Source organism: Asterias amurensis, chromosome 3 (assembly GCF_032118995.1).
Source record: "Asterias amurensis chromosome 3, ASM3211899v1".
Taxonomy (NCBI): Eukaryota; Metazoa; Echinodermata; class Asteroidea; order Forcipulatida; family Asteriidae; genus Asterias; species Asterias amurensis.
In genome coordinates, this window is record NC_092650.1 from 26,820,278 (window position 1) to 26,837,398 (window position 17,121).

The following is a 17,121-nucleotide window of genomic DNA, read 5'->3' on the forward strand; positions in this document are numbered from 1 at the left end:
GCTAATGGCCTGACATATCGACCCTAACAGACTCTTTCACAAAGGCTAAATATAATTTACTTGTAGAAGTTTCAGCTTCATTGATCATTATAGTTTTCACGTTTTTGAGAAAAAAAAAGGTGAAAAACACAGAGCAATGTTTTCGGGAGAGTTTTGTAAAGACTTTGTACATGCTATTATTTTTGTGACATTGTTTTACTAATTTCTCAAAAACTACGCACCTCGGCAAGGAATATTTTAAGGGAAGCTTTCTATCATCATTATCTTCAAACTGTGTAAAGTTTATTGTAAATCTCTGGACATTGTGTTGGGTCTTACAACAAGTACCAAAACCATTTAAATAATGTAACTGATTCCTAAGAGTAACTTAAAAGTGAAACAATGTTTGTACTTCTTCCCAGGCACTTCTCCACTTTGGAACTCACAAGAAAAGATTTCTGGTGGAAGAATTGCAAAATAAACTTTGTTCATATGCCACTGTACTCTTAGAACAGTTTTGTTACATCCCTCTTGACTCTCATGTCCTGATTTCCTTATTCCAAACGAATTCCTAGTGTTTGATCAACTTAGAACAATTAGTTTAATTCTTCTCCCATATGAGTTTGGAATTTGCTTAGTAAAACCCCAGTTCACTTTTCAATGAATATTAAGTGTCGTTTTGCTCTTTTCTCATATATTTTTCCCCCTCGAAATGCCAACTTAGAATTCATTTAGTTGCATAAGCTTACATGTAGGATTTGAAAGGATATGTAGCATGGACAGCAGAATTTGTACTGCAGTAATTGCACGGGGCCCAATTTCATCTAAGCACAAAAATTTGCTTAGCATAAAATTTCTTCCTTGATGAAAACAGGATTACCAACCAAATTTCAATTTGATGCATATTGCTTGTTACTGATATTCAGCTGTTGTTTGCTTATTCTGAAAATCACATGAAATTTTGGTTGGTAATCCTGTTTTTGTCGAGGAACAAATTTCATGCTAAGCACATTTTTGTGCCTAGCAGCTCTATGAAATTGGGCCTTGATCAAAAAACAAGTCTTGACCTTTGCTTTGACCTCTTTGGATGTTCACATCTGAAAGTTTAGGGATTTTATCTTGTTGTTGTACGTGTACCAGTTGGCCTCAACGACTAAACACACAAGTTTGAATTGATTCTTCGTTTTACCGGGCACTTTTTCCAAGTATAGTGAAATGTGATGCTTAACCCTTTAGGGTAACATTTAGTACCATTCATTTCTGTATAATCATGACAAAATGCCCAGACATCGCTAACATTGTCCAAAGGTTTTGTTCAGTAAAAATTTCAACAAAAGTAACATGAACCTTTAATATTGTTTTAGTTTTAGGAATTGCGATGCTTGGTTAAAGGCAAAGTACGTATACAGGTTGTTTTTAAAACCAATTTATTGCTTTATTTCTATAAACTTATTATAAACTTATTAAAGAATACAATAAAACAAGCCTGTGAATATTATATTTCTAAAAATTGTTTTTTTTTTTTATGGAAATTGCCGAAAATCCAGTGCGGTTTTGTCCATGCTGTACGATTTTTATCATTTATAAAAACAGATATTGGTTACAGCTTTGAAAGCACACTCTAGCAATACACAACCTGAGAAACGTGTCTGACAGTAACATTTCTCAGATAACAAAAATTGGTGGATAAAAAGCTTGTATCTTTTTCCATAACCCGATACTTTAAGGTGAAATGATTCTCAAAATAAGAAGAAACTATAAATAAATAGTAAACTTGCGGGTACAACCATGTGTAAATCTCTTAGGGTGAGTGTTGGCTCTGAAAAGAGCCGGTTTGGTCTTTATGTTTTGAACAGTATACTCTGCTCGTCTTGAGGAGATTCGTAAGATGCTTTATGCTGTTGAAAGCAACTGTACTTTTAACCTAGCATGTTTTTATCGCCATTCATTTAGTGATAACCAAACTTATACCTTCCCTTTAATACTTTCCAATCAAATTGAAGCCAATGTTTTCAGAGTGTCTCAATGCTGCTTCACTATTTCTTAGAAATGGCTCGAAAACTAAAATCCTTTTGTTAAGTGAAAATGTGTGAAATTACTTTTGTTGATTTCACCCTGTTAAATTGTAAACATTTAAATCCAAGCTCATGGTAGTATTCAAGTGGGCTTACTGTGTAATTGTTCAGCAGTGTGTATAAAGGTTCCTTGTATTGTACACCCATATTGAATAATGTTGCCTTCAAATGTCAATGTATGCAGGCACTTCAAACCCTAGAATTTCACTCTACTTTTCTTGTCATTGACACTAGACAAGCCATCAGTCTCTAGCTGGGTGCGAACTGAGTGTAGTCGGCTGTGGCTGTCTTTGGCCATGGCTTAAGGGGTTATGTTTTATATTATGCAGAAGAGTTGATTAGCCCTAGCCGAAGCCAACCAACCAACAATGTCACATGGTTGCTGCTGTTGTTAATCAGCACTAAACTAGCCCAACAGTGTCCAGGGGTGGATTTCACCAAGAGTTAGGACTAGTCTTATCTCGAGTTAGGACCAGTTACTCGTCCTAACTTAGGACTATCCATGCAATTTGTATATGTCCTAACTCTTTGTGAAATCGACCCCAGAGCTTTATGTAGGTCTTATTGGTTGCGATACCAAGTTGTTTTTATGCTATGTTTTCAACCATTTCTGTTTATGCTATGGCTTCCTTTTTCCCTTGTGGAAGACTGAAGCCATTTAATTTAAAAACTATATCGGCACTGAATAGACTAGCCAGCAGTCTCTAGACAGTAGGTCTTCATCTGCCACCTCTACATTCAGGTGAATTTTCCCCCCATTCTATAACTGAACACTAGAGTAGCCAACAGTCTCTGGTAGATTATCAGTCATAAAAACAAATCTGTGCCATTTCCCTTTTCCCTATTGTGCAAATCAACATTAGACAAGCCACAAGTCTTCAAAGAAAAAGTTTTCATTTATATTTTTCAGATATTATCAGCATCCAAGCTGTGTTGTTTCTTTCTTCAACCATGTCCCATTGTCACACAGTAATGCAATTTCCTCTTAATAGATAATTTAGTTTGCCTCAGTATACCTGAAGACTCCCCACACTGTACAGGTGCATCCATTGTGCTGCACATTCTTGTACTTCCCTTTTCTTCATTAAAGGCAGTGGACACTATTGGTAATTACTCAAAATAATTATCAGCATAAAACCTCACATGGTAATGAGTAATGGGGAAAGGTTGATAGTATAAAACACTGTGAGAAACGGCTCCCTCTGAAGTGACGTAGTTTTTGAGAAAGAAGTAATTTTCCACGAATTTGGTTTTGAGACCTCAAGTTTAGAATTTGAGGTCTCGAAATCAAGCATCTAAAAGCACACAACTTTGTGTGATAAGGGTGTTTTTTCTTCTTTCATAGTTATCTCGCAACCCCGACGACCAATTGAGTTCAAATTTTCACAGGTTTGTTATTGAGATCATGGACCTATTCCTTTTTATAGCTCCATGTTGAGATACACCAAGTTAGAAGACTGGTTTTTGACAATTACCAAAAGTGTCCACTGTCTTAATAAATCGATACTTGAAATGAGGTCAACATCACAACCAAATGCTGTTTGCATAGACACCTTCTTCTTACATAAATCATAGGGTGTTTCTTAGATATCATATCAATAGTGTCCAGTGTCTTTAATGAGTTTTTTTATTTTTTTATTTTGTTTTTTGGTCATTTCTGTTGATAATGCATGAAGACCTACAATTCTGTAAAGTTTCAACACTTGTCACTCAAAGTTGGGTGCTTTCAAATGCTTGATTTCAAGACCTCAAATTCTAAACTTGAGGTCTCAAAATTAAATTTGTGTAAAATTTCTTCTTTCTCGAAAACTGCATCACTTCAGAGGGAGCCATTTCTCATAGTGTTTTGTACTATCAACCTCTCCCCATTACTCACTACCAAGTGAGGTTTATACTGATAATTATTTGAGTAATTACCAATAGTGTCCATTGCCTTTAAGCACGTAGAGTGCTACTTTGTGAAAACGCTGACGATTTGATGCACCAAGTGGGGTACTAGTCTTTGGCAATAACAAAAGGTGTCCAGTGTCTTTGAGAAACAAAAAAATAATAATAATATGGTCACCAATTCTGAGAAGTGGAAAGCGACACTTTCTATTGAGGTTTGGAAGACCTCCTCTGTAAATAATTATGTTGAGTAGAGAGCCAGTGGTCTAGATGATCTTCATATTTAAAATCTTTATCTCTCTTTCAGTTTTTGGTTGACTAGCAGGTTGCACTTTCTTATCTAATATTGAATTGAAAAACAGATGGATGGAAAGATGGTAAGATTAGGAAAGGGTTTGAACATACTCGTAATATAATCCTGACTTTTTCGCCATCTGTTTATTCAAAATGAAAAACAATTTTTTTATATTTAGTTTTGTAAATGCTGTGATGTTTCTACTTTATGATTTAAAGGGAGGGTATTACCTTTGGTAATTAATCCTAAAAATAATGACAATACTTACTTGGTAAGAAGCAAAACAGTTGTCTGTATAGTGTGTACAGTTTTGAGGACCAATTTCCTTCTAATGAATGTGGTTTTAAAGACAGTGGACACTATTAGTAATTGTCAAAGACCAGTCTCCTCACTTAGTGTATCTCAACATATGCATAAAATAACAAACCTGTGAAAATTTGAGCTCATGTGGTCGTCGGAGATGCGAGATAACTATGAAGGAAAAAACACTCTTGTCACACAAAGTTGTGTGCTTTCAGATGCTTGATTTCGAGACCGCAAATTCTAAAATTGAGGTCTCAAAATCAAATTCGTGGAAAATTGCTCCTTTCTCGAAAACTATGTCACTTCAGAGGGAGCCGTTTCTCACAATGTTTTATACTATCAACAGCTCCCCATTACTTGTAACCAAATGAGGTTTGTTATGCTGATAATTATTTTGAGCAATTACCAATAGTGTCCACTGCCTATAAAGAGAAGGATTAAACAATATTAGTTTGTGAGAAAAGTTTTTGAATGGAATGTTTCTCAGATTGTGTTTTCCAATCTCGAATTATTCTTCGTGCATAGACATAACCGCTCCAGATTAAGTGCTCTATCTCAAAAAGGCTACCACCTTTTTGAGATGAACTTTTTACAGATTAGATTCATTTTATCTACATTAATACAGGATTGCCATAATCAAATGGTTCCAAAACCAAAGGTAGACCTTACCTTTAAACAGTTGAAAAGGAACGGTAGTTGCACTTTTATGCATCTGCTATTTACTTTCAAAGTGTATAAGACATCATTTCAGGGTTTGTAAACATTGAAACAATGCAGATAAAGGCTGAATTTATTTAAAATACAACAAGAGTTTAAGATAAAAATAAAGTGATAAGACAATGGATAAGATGTTAAAAATAACTAAAGCTTCATGAACTATATATCATTGCAAGAATCCACTTTTGGCCAACAGAAAAATTGTCTATTTAGAATTGAATTCAGCTCCTTGAAATGGAGCATTGAGTGCAATTTCTGGAGTAGTTTGATATGATACTCAGTTATGATGATGTGACTCAAATGGTGTATGCTAATGTGGGTATCTAGACGTTCCTACACGCCATCTCCCCTCATCTTTCTAGGATCAATTTGAATCAACTTCGGATGAGTGGAATCTCAAGTGGAGGGAAGTTATAAATCTGATTGAGCGGAGGAGTGTTAAATCACTTAATCAATCCAAACTAGCCAAACAGTTTGATGAAATTAGCAATTTCCATGTGAGGCAGAATTACAGGGCAAGCACAGTGGAATGTCATTACTGGCTGGTACACATGTCCTGAATACGTAATTTGGGAATCTATATTGGATCAGGTTGTTGGGATCGGAGTTAGCAGCCAGGGGGTTGGTTTACATGTAGTAGAGTAGAGTGGTTGAAGTGGTCAGGGATCTAGATCTGGATATTTTATTCTCTACGCTCTAGTTACAGCCAAGCGAGAAGAGAAAATAAAGAAGAAATTTCAGTTTTAGATGTGGGAGATAAACCCCAGAGAATTATTCCTGGCAAAACCTAGGCAGTCATGTAGAGACTAAAAACCCAATCCACATGTGATTCGAACCGAAGTCTAAGAGGTACAAGGGGAGGCAAGACACCACTACACCAACCTGAATGCCCTGGGAATGGTTGTGTTTGCTTAAAGTAGGGGCAAATGATATAAAATCTGCTGGTGACAATCCTAATGAAGCAGTTCCTAGACTTTGGAATGAATTTCAATTCGGATTGTAAGACACTATTCAATCGGAGGAAGCACTAAAAGACTTACTTTCAACTTTGTAGTTTTCTTGTTGTGATGTTGAATCCACCTTTCCCTGGAATGTTCTATCTATCTGATGATGTTTGAGGCTTATTACAGTGCTGTGATCTATATGAAATCTAGCTTCATGAGAACTTGTTATAACTGTGAAGATTTTTATCGTAACTAGCTTTTATGCCAAATCTTAAAACAAACAAGAAATCATCTTTGCTCAGCAGTGTAACAATTACACGGTCGTTTTGTTTATTGCAGTTTACTTAAAAGTTAATATCCTGCACACCTGGAAATACATGTAATATTTTTCATGCAACATAAGTGTTATTTCAATTAATTGGTTTTTTGTTTATAGAGCCAGTAGTTTTAAACGAAGATACAAACAAAAATCATGTTTTCAACTATTCATCTTGCACCTCTTTTAGGATTCACCATGACTTTCAAGACTGGCCTGCAGAATGAGTTTGTGGTTTAAATGTCATTCACCCTATTGAAAATATTTGTTTAGTTTTGTTTGCTGACAGAATAATATGCGGTTTCCTGCTGAAAGATGTTGCGGTTGGCATGGGATGTCAGATGGTCTTTTGAAGCGCCCACATTTTTTGTCTGATATGGGGTGTACTGTGTATTTCCTTGATTTACTTTGTGAAAGTTTTCTGTCACTACATTGTAAATGCAGTTTAAAGGGCACCCAGTGAGGAATTTGTACTGTAGAGCATTTCAAGGGCACCAATGCATTGACAAGGGGATGGAGACAATCGCCTTTGTTGCTAACACAGGCCTGTAGGTTTTGGTTTTGAAAGTGCAAGGGCACCAAGGCATTTGGCAAAGGGCACCATGAAGAAACTGTAAATTTGTACTGGAGCATTTTAAGGGCACCAAGGCATTGACAAGGGTGGCACGGTTGGCTTGTGCTTAAAGCGCTCGCCTCTCACCAAGGTGACCCCGGTTCGATTCCCGGTCGGGGCCATATGTTAGTTGAGTTGTGCGTTGGTTCTCTGCTGTGCCACAAGGGTTTTCCAGACTATCCGGTTTTTTAATTCAGCTCTAGCTGCGAGTAAGGACGATTAGCCCCCCAAATTATTATTTTAGAGGCAATCACCTTCCTTGCCTCCGTGCAGTTTCAGGCCTGGAACATTCATCATCCGCCCCTTGGTTGAAAAATATCTTTTCGCTCAATGTTCTTTCTAAAATTTTCATATTTCCTCTCTCTGCATCTGTTACTCCAGTGTTGCATCGACAACAACGAAGCCATGATGAAACTGCTGGTAGAGCATGGAGCAGACGTCAACGTTACGGACAGGGAACTATGGACACCTCTGCATGCCTCTTCCACCTGCGGTCACGTTAATCTTGCTCGCTTCCTGGTGGATAAGTAAGTGTTTCTTTAATTGTTATTCGTAGTCGGTTCCTAAAAGTGCTATTTTTCACAGGATGAAAGAGATGATGAAGTAAGAAGTGGGTCTTGGGGTCAGGGTAGATGTCAAGTTGTATATATTATACAAATATTGGATGCTTTTAATTACATTTTTTTTTTTATTATAGCAGAATGTATTTACGAGATGAAATTTGGACTGTTCCATTTCATAAGGCGAATTCAAGTAATATGGAGCAGTCCAGATTTTAACAAGTGATTATATTCTGTGCTTTCACTTGTAATTCTTGTTGCTGGTTGCTACTTACTTTCACTTTCTAGACGTCCGATCTGCCCACTTTCAACCAATGTAGAATAGCACTGGCTGTTTGCTAAAGAACTCAAATTATTGAACAATCTAACAAACATTTGCAAAGTAAAATTATACAATGTGAACATGGCCCAACAGACATTGATGAGGTCAATGAACAGAATGAAAATTAGAATCAGACTGTAAGGCTCTTTAAAAGATAAACTCTGATTAAATCAAATGGTTCAACGCAGCTCAGAGTTGCTAGACAAGTAAAACAGAAAACAAAGATATGATATCCAGGAAGCAGTTTAGCACCCTCTGATGTAAGAAGAATGTGTTAATGGCAAATGCAATTACCATTTGGTTGAGATGTTGACCTCATTTCAAGTATCCGTTTTATTAAAGGCACTGTACACTTTTGGTAATTGTCAAAGACTATTCTCCTCACTTTATGTATCTAAAGATATGCATAAAATAACAAACCTGTGAAAATTTGAGCTCAATTGGTCATCCAAGTTGCACGGAGTTATGTGCTTTCAGATGCTTGATTTTGAGGCCTCAAAATCTAATTCTGAGGTCTTAAACTCAAATTCGTGGAAAATTACTTCTATCTCAAAAGCTTTCGAACAGTACACTCTGCTCGTCTTCAGGCCAGTTAGTTCAAGACTGAGTAAAAATACAGTTTTTAAAATAATTCATGTAAACAAGACTGAACCTACATAATCAAAAACTTTAAATTCTGACACTGTAATGCTTCTGCGCTTACATACAAAGCACTTATAGCTACATGTAGACCGATTGCAGTGGTGGGCAATAAATCAATTACTATTGTAATTCCACTAACTGCGACGAAGCAGACCAACAACAATATTCAAGTTTAATTATGGGGCCATTATTACTGAAGTGCAAGCTTCAGAAATGATTCTAGATTTCCAAACTGCCATGCAATATAATTAGGTTGAATGGTCTTTTGACTGTCTTTTTCTGTGGTGACATTTGATACTCCTTCTCATCATCAGTAGACTGATACCAAGCATAAAATTACATGATTAACAGGGTGCCTTAAAGGCAGTGGACACTATTGGTAATTACTCAAAATAATTATAGCATAAAACCTAACTTGGTAACAAGTAAAGGGGAGAGGTTGACAGTATAAAACTTTGTGAGAAACGGCTCCCGCTGAATTTATGTAGTTTTCGAGAAAGAAGTAATTTTTCACGAGTTTGATTTCGAGACCTCAGATTTAGAACTTTAAGTCTTGAAATCAAGCATCTGAAAGCACACAACTTTGTGTGACAAGGGTGTTTTTTATTTCATAGTTATCTCGCAACTTCAACGACCAATTGAGCTCAAATTTTTAAAGGTTTGTTATTTTATGAATATGTTGAAATACACCAAGTGAGAAGACTGGTCTTTGACAACTACCAATAGTGTCCAGTGTCTTTAAGCACATACTTTTTGCTTGTGACATACATGGTGGAAGAGACCAGTTTCATTTTTGCTATTGACGTATCATTTTTTCTCACACTAGTAGCACACCAATCGCGCAAGTGTGTATAACATCGCTTTCAATTCAGACGACCATATGTCCCGTATAAAGTATCAGTTGGTTTTAGAGTGACACCTCGTTGTCATCTGCGAAACTACACACTTGTAACACAAGGGCCCCCCAGAAGACTATGTACCGTACTAAACGAACAAAGACACAGGCGCTCTCATGTCATATAATGGTATGAAATGAAATGTAATTCACCTTGACGGTCACCAGTGCACAGGGTTGGTATCTATCGCATGTCTGTCATTCTAGCGTTATTTGGAAAAATAAAACCATGCAGTGAGTATTGAGAATGTCATATAACCCGTCACCCTCATAGGTAAGATGGAAAGTCGTATTCTAACTTCTCATGTTATATAATACGTACTTGTTAAGTCAGTCCCTACATCGGGTAATCTAAGACGATCAGAAAAAATATTGTTCGGTGCGAAAATTAATGCAAATTGGTTTTGAATTTCTGGTTGGATGAATTGCAATCAATTTAATTGCTGCGGAAGGGTTGTGCTGAAGGAAAGATTCGATGAATGCCTTGTGTGTTAAATGAGAGAAAAGATTATCAGGTTAAGCAATTATGTATGATTGTACCATTGAGCTTATGATTGTACACTTGATTATGTTAATATCTTGATAAAGAAGTGCCATGTTTTTTGTCTTTTTGGTATTTATTTTTTAGCCTACTATTCAGGATTTAAAACACATTTTTTTACTGTTACCTGTGCAGGATTATTTTCAGTCAAAAAGCAACTTTTGTTGTTGCCAATAATAGTCTGTGTTGTCTTTGAAACTCTGTTTGGATGAAGAGGTTTTATTTATTGAGATTAACAGATTTTAGTGGAGTAGTTACTATCTTGCAACTTCGTTGACCGATTGAGCTAAAATTTTCACAGGTTTGTTATTTTATGCATATGTTGAGATACACCAGGTGAGAAGACTGGTCTTTGCAATTACCAATAGTGTCCACTGTCTTTAAGGAGTGCAATTTAATCCATCTTTACAAAATCTTGGTCAGTATGTAAAAGGAACAGTTCTTCAAGAAAAGCATAAGGCACATAAGGCACAAATGCCAGTCAAACCAAGATCACAGGAACTCCTTGAAAAAGTTCCCTGTGCACGTGCAATACATGTACCCGTAGGTACAGTCTTTTACCAATGCCTTGATGACATAATCACGGCCAACATGCACACAATCTCAAATACCAGTTTATAAACCCGCCTCAACATTTTCGTTTTTATGTCCTTCGATGCAAACTGGTAAATGGTGGCAGCTCAACACCAAGGCCCTAAAAAGCCTGCTCAAGGTGCCGGTTAAGCACAGGAAGAAACAAAAAGATGAAATGGCTTTGAAAAGAAAACAATTTATCTTTACTTAAAGGATGCTCCCACCAGAAAGATAAAAGTCGATGTCATGATGTTGCTTTTCAATAATATAGGGGATTCACAATATAGAGCGCCCCCAAGAGTTTGCAAGGGAGAGGTCCATTTTCAAAGATCTCATTGCATGGACAAATATTTGTGCTGACATGCTGAGAGAATATGTTTCAAGTCTCACATACATCGTATCAATATCATATTATACCCACATGCCCATAGGGAACACCTCTAACAAATTAAACTTCAGTTTTTGAACTCCATCACACAAGTTACTCTGACGTTATTTGTTTGATAAAAAACGTTGCCATATGTACATGTACATGTGCACTTGTAAATAGTAATAATGGACATTTTGGAGATGTGAAACTGCCAATTTTGATGATGATGGCTTTAGATTAAATAAATTTCCAGCGTTGGGGGACCATTTATTGTATACTTTGCACCATCTCAGCTCCCTGGGGAGTATGTAGCCAGGGCTGCCGAGCATGAAGCACATCAAGTTAAACTAATTACAAAAACCATCTTTGCCCTAAGAGGTTATAAGTATTTATACCCCTGGGTGAGGAGAAGCAATTATAGTAAAGCGCCTTCCTCAAGGACACCAGTGTCATGACCAGGGGTGTTTGAACCTACACTTTATGACTGTGCCACCAGAGTTTGAGTCCGGTAGTCAACCACGCAGCCACAGTACATGTATATCCTTCGCAAAATGTATATTGTAACGGATATGGGTTGTTTGTTTGTTTTACATTGTATGAATATGGCCTCTCTTATAGACCAATTCAAAGGGCGCAAGTGATGGATGCTGTGCCGTTATTGCTGGGACAATGGAAGCCTGAAGGTTTTGTACACTATATACATGGTTGGCAAAATCGTTGTCTTTTCAACTGTTTGTGTGGTTTGAGGTGTCTCAAGAGGGGTTGTCTTTTTAACTATTTGTGTGATTTTGGGTGTCTCATACACTTAACAGAAATTCCCGACCGGACAGCTTACTAAAATAAATTGTTTGTGCTCTGTTTTCATGAAGTATGGAAATAAATATAAGTTTGAATGAAGGATGAATGTATTAGAGCACATACATGTACAGTGAATATTTAATTCCTAAAAACAGTACAGACAATAATAATCAAGTTTTGTGTGAATGATGCTACACGAAAACTGTGCTTTCTAATAAATTATAAATATGCTGTCTTATATCAGCAAGTTTTTCAAACTTAGTTTCACCACTCACTTTCTGTTTTATTTCAAATATTCAATTTATTTATTCTATGTCATTTTGTAAAGCTGTCATGTCTGGGAAATTGTGTAAATTCTTGAGAAAGATACTGTAATCAAAATAAAAGGTAAACAACAAAGATGATTTTTTATGTCTTTGTGTACAAAACTGTGCGCTGCCAGCGTCTCAGAAATGGCAGCGCGGCGTGCAGCACTTGTGCATGAGGGCTTTCAAAGATCATTCTATTGAGGATAGCTGGAATCGGGGTTGCGGCAATTCACATCAGAAAGTAAAGTACATGTACATCGCAAACTTGCCTGGAAAAGTATTATTCCACCAAACTGAAAAAATATATAGTTAAAACCAAGCTGAAAGTTATGTCAACTCAGACAAAACAAAACAGGAAAGTCTTATCCAACAATTTAACTGTACCTTAGTCCCATTATGGTTTCCTTTTTGTATCACTGGCTGACTGAAATAGAAATAAACACATATTATTATTGAAACACTGCCTTGATTTGTAAATGTCAATGGCCTGTGGGTTTTCATTTCCTTAGATCCAGAGACCCAAAGATAAATTGCCCTCTTCCTGCAATATTCATACTTGGGTCAACGCATAAGGCATCCCTGATGGGGGTGTGTTTAATTTTAGTCCAGTCTTTAGACATTTGTTTTTTTTAAATTTTATTTTGAAGAGTTAAACCATTAATTTATTTTTATTTTATAAAAAAATTTTAGTGTCAAAAGTTTTTTATTTTTTTTATTTCTGTGTCACATTTTAGTGTCACAAAAAGTAACATTCTTGCAAATACCGTTAAATATAAAATATATTACGGGTAGCTTTAGTTTAGTTTTAGTTTGATTAGACTTTACACCTTGGCATAAAAATGTAAATATACAAGCCGATACAAAAAGAAACAATGAACCAAAATAGCTTAAAAATACCAAGCCAGTGAGTGGCGAGGAGGAACAGGTGACCAGCTTCTCTACAAAGCCGTCCTGCCACAAAGAATGTCCCCTAAAACCCAACCACAGTTAAAAACTACCCATCCCAGTGTAAAATAAAACATTAAATAAAAACTTGCGACTTACAAGTTTGTGTATATGATCTTTGACAGCTATCAAACTGCAGAGTGTTTTTAATTGGCTTATAAATTGTTCAACAGGGAAGAAAAAGGAGGCAAGTTTATTCTATAAAATTGAAAGCGTACAAATCCTCATGATGAAAACCAAAGGCAGCCGATGCAATAAATGAAGTAAAGAAACTAGTGCCTTGTGAATCTGTTACTCAAAATAGGTTATGCATAGCGAAGATTAGAGATTTAACTTCCACCCGAGTAACATGCCTGTGATATTTTTTTCACAGGACTCGAGAAAGTACTGAGTATACAGTGCTAACACACATCGGTGTATGGGTAAAAACCAAAATTAATATTCTTTATCCCCATGCGAATTCAGCATCTCTTATATTGTTGCGGTACCCGCTGCCAAAACATAGGATTCGAACTGCCTCTATCTACCAGGCAACCTCGGTAGTCTAGTTGGTAAGACACTGCTCTAGAATTGCAAGGGTCGTGGGTTCAGATCCCACCCGAGTAACATGCCTGTGATATTTTCTCACAGGACTCGGGGAAAGTACTGAGTATACAGTGCTAACACACATCGGTGTATGTTTAAAAAACCAAAATTAATATCCCCGATGCAAATTTAACATCCCTTATAGATGTTAGAGTTCTTGTATGCATTTAGAGAGGGTTGTTTGATTTATTGAACCCAAAATGGTACATTGGTTTGGATCGGCGTGTAAATTAAACAGAGACTGAGACTGTTAGAACTGTTTTGTTTTACAATCGCAGCTTCCATCTAATTGCATCTGCTGCCTTTGGTTTTCATCATGAGGATTTGTAGTCTTTCAATTTTATAGAATAAACTTGTCTTCTTTTCCTTCGTTGTGTTACTGTTTGAACAATTTATGGGCCAATTAAAAATACTGTCAAAGATCTTATATACAAACTTTTTAAGATGCAGCCATTCTCTGAATTCCTTAATTCACTGAACAGGTTTTTCAAGTTTTTCAAATACAATACCAGAGGTGAAGAATTTCCCTTCAATTTACAGGAGTAAATTATAAAGGAAATAAAATTTTAATTGGAACATATCTGTCTCAGAAGTCTGCCATTTAACAGTGCATGAATTATCTTATTGTAGTGTGTGCATACAGGTCAGTGTGTCGGGTGTACATGTGCACATTTTTTGATGCCACAGCTGGGAAAGGTTTACTGGGGATTCAAACTGAATAAATATGGAACAAAAGAGGTTATATGTATGAGATTGACAACTAGAGCTGGAAATGTATAAAATGCTGTATAAATATTTAGTTGCATATTTATTAGCTTTCTCAGTTTCACTGTAATACTTGTGATATACAACTCACATGCTCTGATCCTTTTGATCCAATTGGTTCTTCATATCCTAAAAGTTTGTTGTAACTCAATGGGTATCTTTCCATTGGGTTGTGGTTTTGCAAAGAACAATGGTGCAAAGTTGCAACAATTGTGTATGTATTTCTTTGTGTCAGTGCAAAAATGTTATGTCTCAATTGTGAAAAATAAAGTCTTATCTCACATGAAAATGATCATTCCAAAAATATTTATTTTGGTGCGTACTTGTTTTGTGCGTACTTTAGCCTGTGTTAAATTAGTAGGTACAACATTTTTGTACTTAAATGTACATGATTATTTGGAATTAAAGGAATATTTGATTTTATATTTGTATCTTGAGTAACAAATGATTTGTTTCTTCCTTTGATTTTCAGTGGAGCTGAGCTTCTTGCCATCAACTCGGACGGGAACATGCCTTATGATATATGTGAGGACGAGATGACACTAGACTATATCGAATCACAAATGGCAGATAAAGGTGAGTTTTCAACTTCAATAGAGAGGTTTCCCAAGTCTACAGATAGAGAGACCGATACATCAACACTTTGTGTGTTCACGTGACGCGTATCCACGACTATCGCATTTTGCACACAAGTAGCAACGGATACAAGATCTCATACACGTCATAGAAAAACGGATACTGTTGAGTTGCTTTCACTGGTATGGTGCTTTGTAAAAATAGAAAATTGTTAGTCATTTGCAAGCAAAACGATGACAAAATGCAGTGTATAAAACACAGGGCCTCTATCGGTCATGCTTGTCTGAAAAACACTCAAGGTGAATGCGAGCGCCATCAGGCATGTCAAGTGCCACAAAATCCAACACGTGGCTGATGTGAATGGGTACGGTTATCATATCCGTATCCGTATCTGTATCTGCATGCTTGCGAAACTTCTCTAATGCCTCATGTCAGAAAGCATTATAAAGGTCAGCTACAGGCCTAATCAAACTGTCATATATTAGTGCATGTGTAAATTACTCAATTCCAGGGGTTTTAATCAAGGTAGGCACTCTGTGTTAAAATGGTCTGGCAAGATCAACAGACCCATGGGAATAAGGTTGATAGTCAATCAGATGTCTTTCTCTCATCACATGGTCTGTGTATACGTTGGATTCAGCCTAGTACAACATACTTCCCTCAATAGCTGGACTTGATTAGTCAAATAATACAAGCCTTTTTTTTTATATATATTTTTTTTAATATTATATATATTAATATAAACTACTTTGTGAATGTTTGTTTGGCTGTTCTCTTTTAAAGACACTGGACACTATTGGTAATTGTCAAAGACCAGTCTTCTCACATGGTGAACATGTACATAAAATAACAGAAAGAAAAAACACCCTTGTCACACGAAGTTGTGTGCTTTCAGATGCTTGATTTTGAGACCTCAAACTCTAAATCTGAGGTCTCAAAATCAAATTCATGGAAAATTACTTCTTTCTCAAGAACAATGTTACTGTAGAGGGAGCCGTTTTTACACAACGTTTTATACTATCAATCTCTCCCCATTACACACTACCAAGTAAGGTTTTATGCTAATAAAAGAGGTTATTTGGTCAGTCCAAGTGAGTTCATTTTCAGAGCCTTTCTTTTTTGTGTGCAAAAGTAATAGAATCAATAAATTTAAAGCATATACTGCATTATGTACATACAAACTGTACTTTTGAGCATGCTATACAAATGTTCAAGTAAGTGCGCATGAAAAACTTTTTTGACCTAAGTCACAAATAAACCCTGAACTTGTGTGCGTCTGCGAGGCTTTAAACAATGTGTTTATACTGAGTTATGAGTTGTAACTTCAGACAATTGTACAAATGCAGTTTATCGTACACTTACAATGCTCAAACACTCCAACTACACTATACTGTAAGGGTAATGTCACACGAGGCAATGTATATTTATGTTATCGGTTTGAGGAAGTCTTGGAGTAAAAACAAGTTTCATATTTCCATTTCTGATTGATTTTCTTTGGCTTGAAAGACACTTTGAGAAATTGTGTATCTTGGCTGCGGTTGTTGGTATCCCAACATTGATTATTAGCCATCAGCAATGTACAAAAAATTCAGGTTTTTACATATATTTCAGGCATTGCAACACTTAAATGACAAAACAGCTTACTTAAAAAAAAAAAATATTTGGAGAACAGCAAGCACAGAGATAAGCAGTTTTGTCATAAACATGGGACGAAAGTGTAAAAAGAGACTGAGGTAGGACAGGTCAGGTTTTACATGTATGCATTTAACACTTTGAATATGACCTTGTATACAAAACGTTTTTTTTTGTTTTCTCTTCTTCTTCATGGAAGAACCAATTGCAAAATTTGTTTTTACGATTTTGAAATGGCATCAGCTGTCGAAGAAAAACGAAAAGCAAAAAGAAAGAAGCAAATTCAGTGAAAGTCGGGCTATATGCATCTCCAACATCATGCAGTTGAATCTTGGTTTTATTGTCAGCCATTTAGCGTTTACAATGGTATAATAGAATCATGAGAGAGCGCATCCACACTACCACATCCGAACCTAATCGAATTGGCTTCTTCCTCTCCTGTGCTGATTCAATTTTAGTCCCGAGATTTTATATTTTTAC

At 36.2% G+C, this 17,121-nt stretch overlaps 1 protein-coding gene across 2 annotated transcripts in view; it reads left to right on the forward strand.

The window, feature by feature from the left end:
• The window catches only part of LOC139934462 (uncharacterized), a 72,897-nt gene that overhangs the window by 34,496 nt on the left and 21,280 nt on the right, over window positions 1-17,121 (forward strand). For both annotated transcript variants that reach the window (XM_071928705.1, XM_071928706.1), the window contains exons 4-5: window positions 7,511-7,656; window positions 14,906-15,009. In XM_071928705.1, coding sequence (XP_071784806.1) covers window positions 7,511-7,656; window positions 14,906-15,009 — 250 coding nt within the window. The remainder of the gene's footprint in view (window positions 1-7,510; window positions 7,657-14,905; window positions 15,010-17,121) is intronic.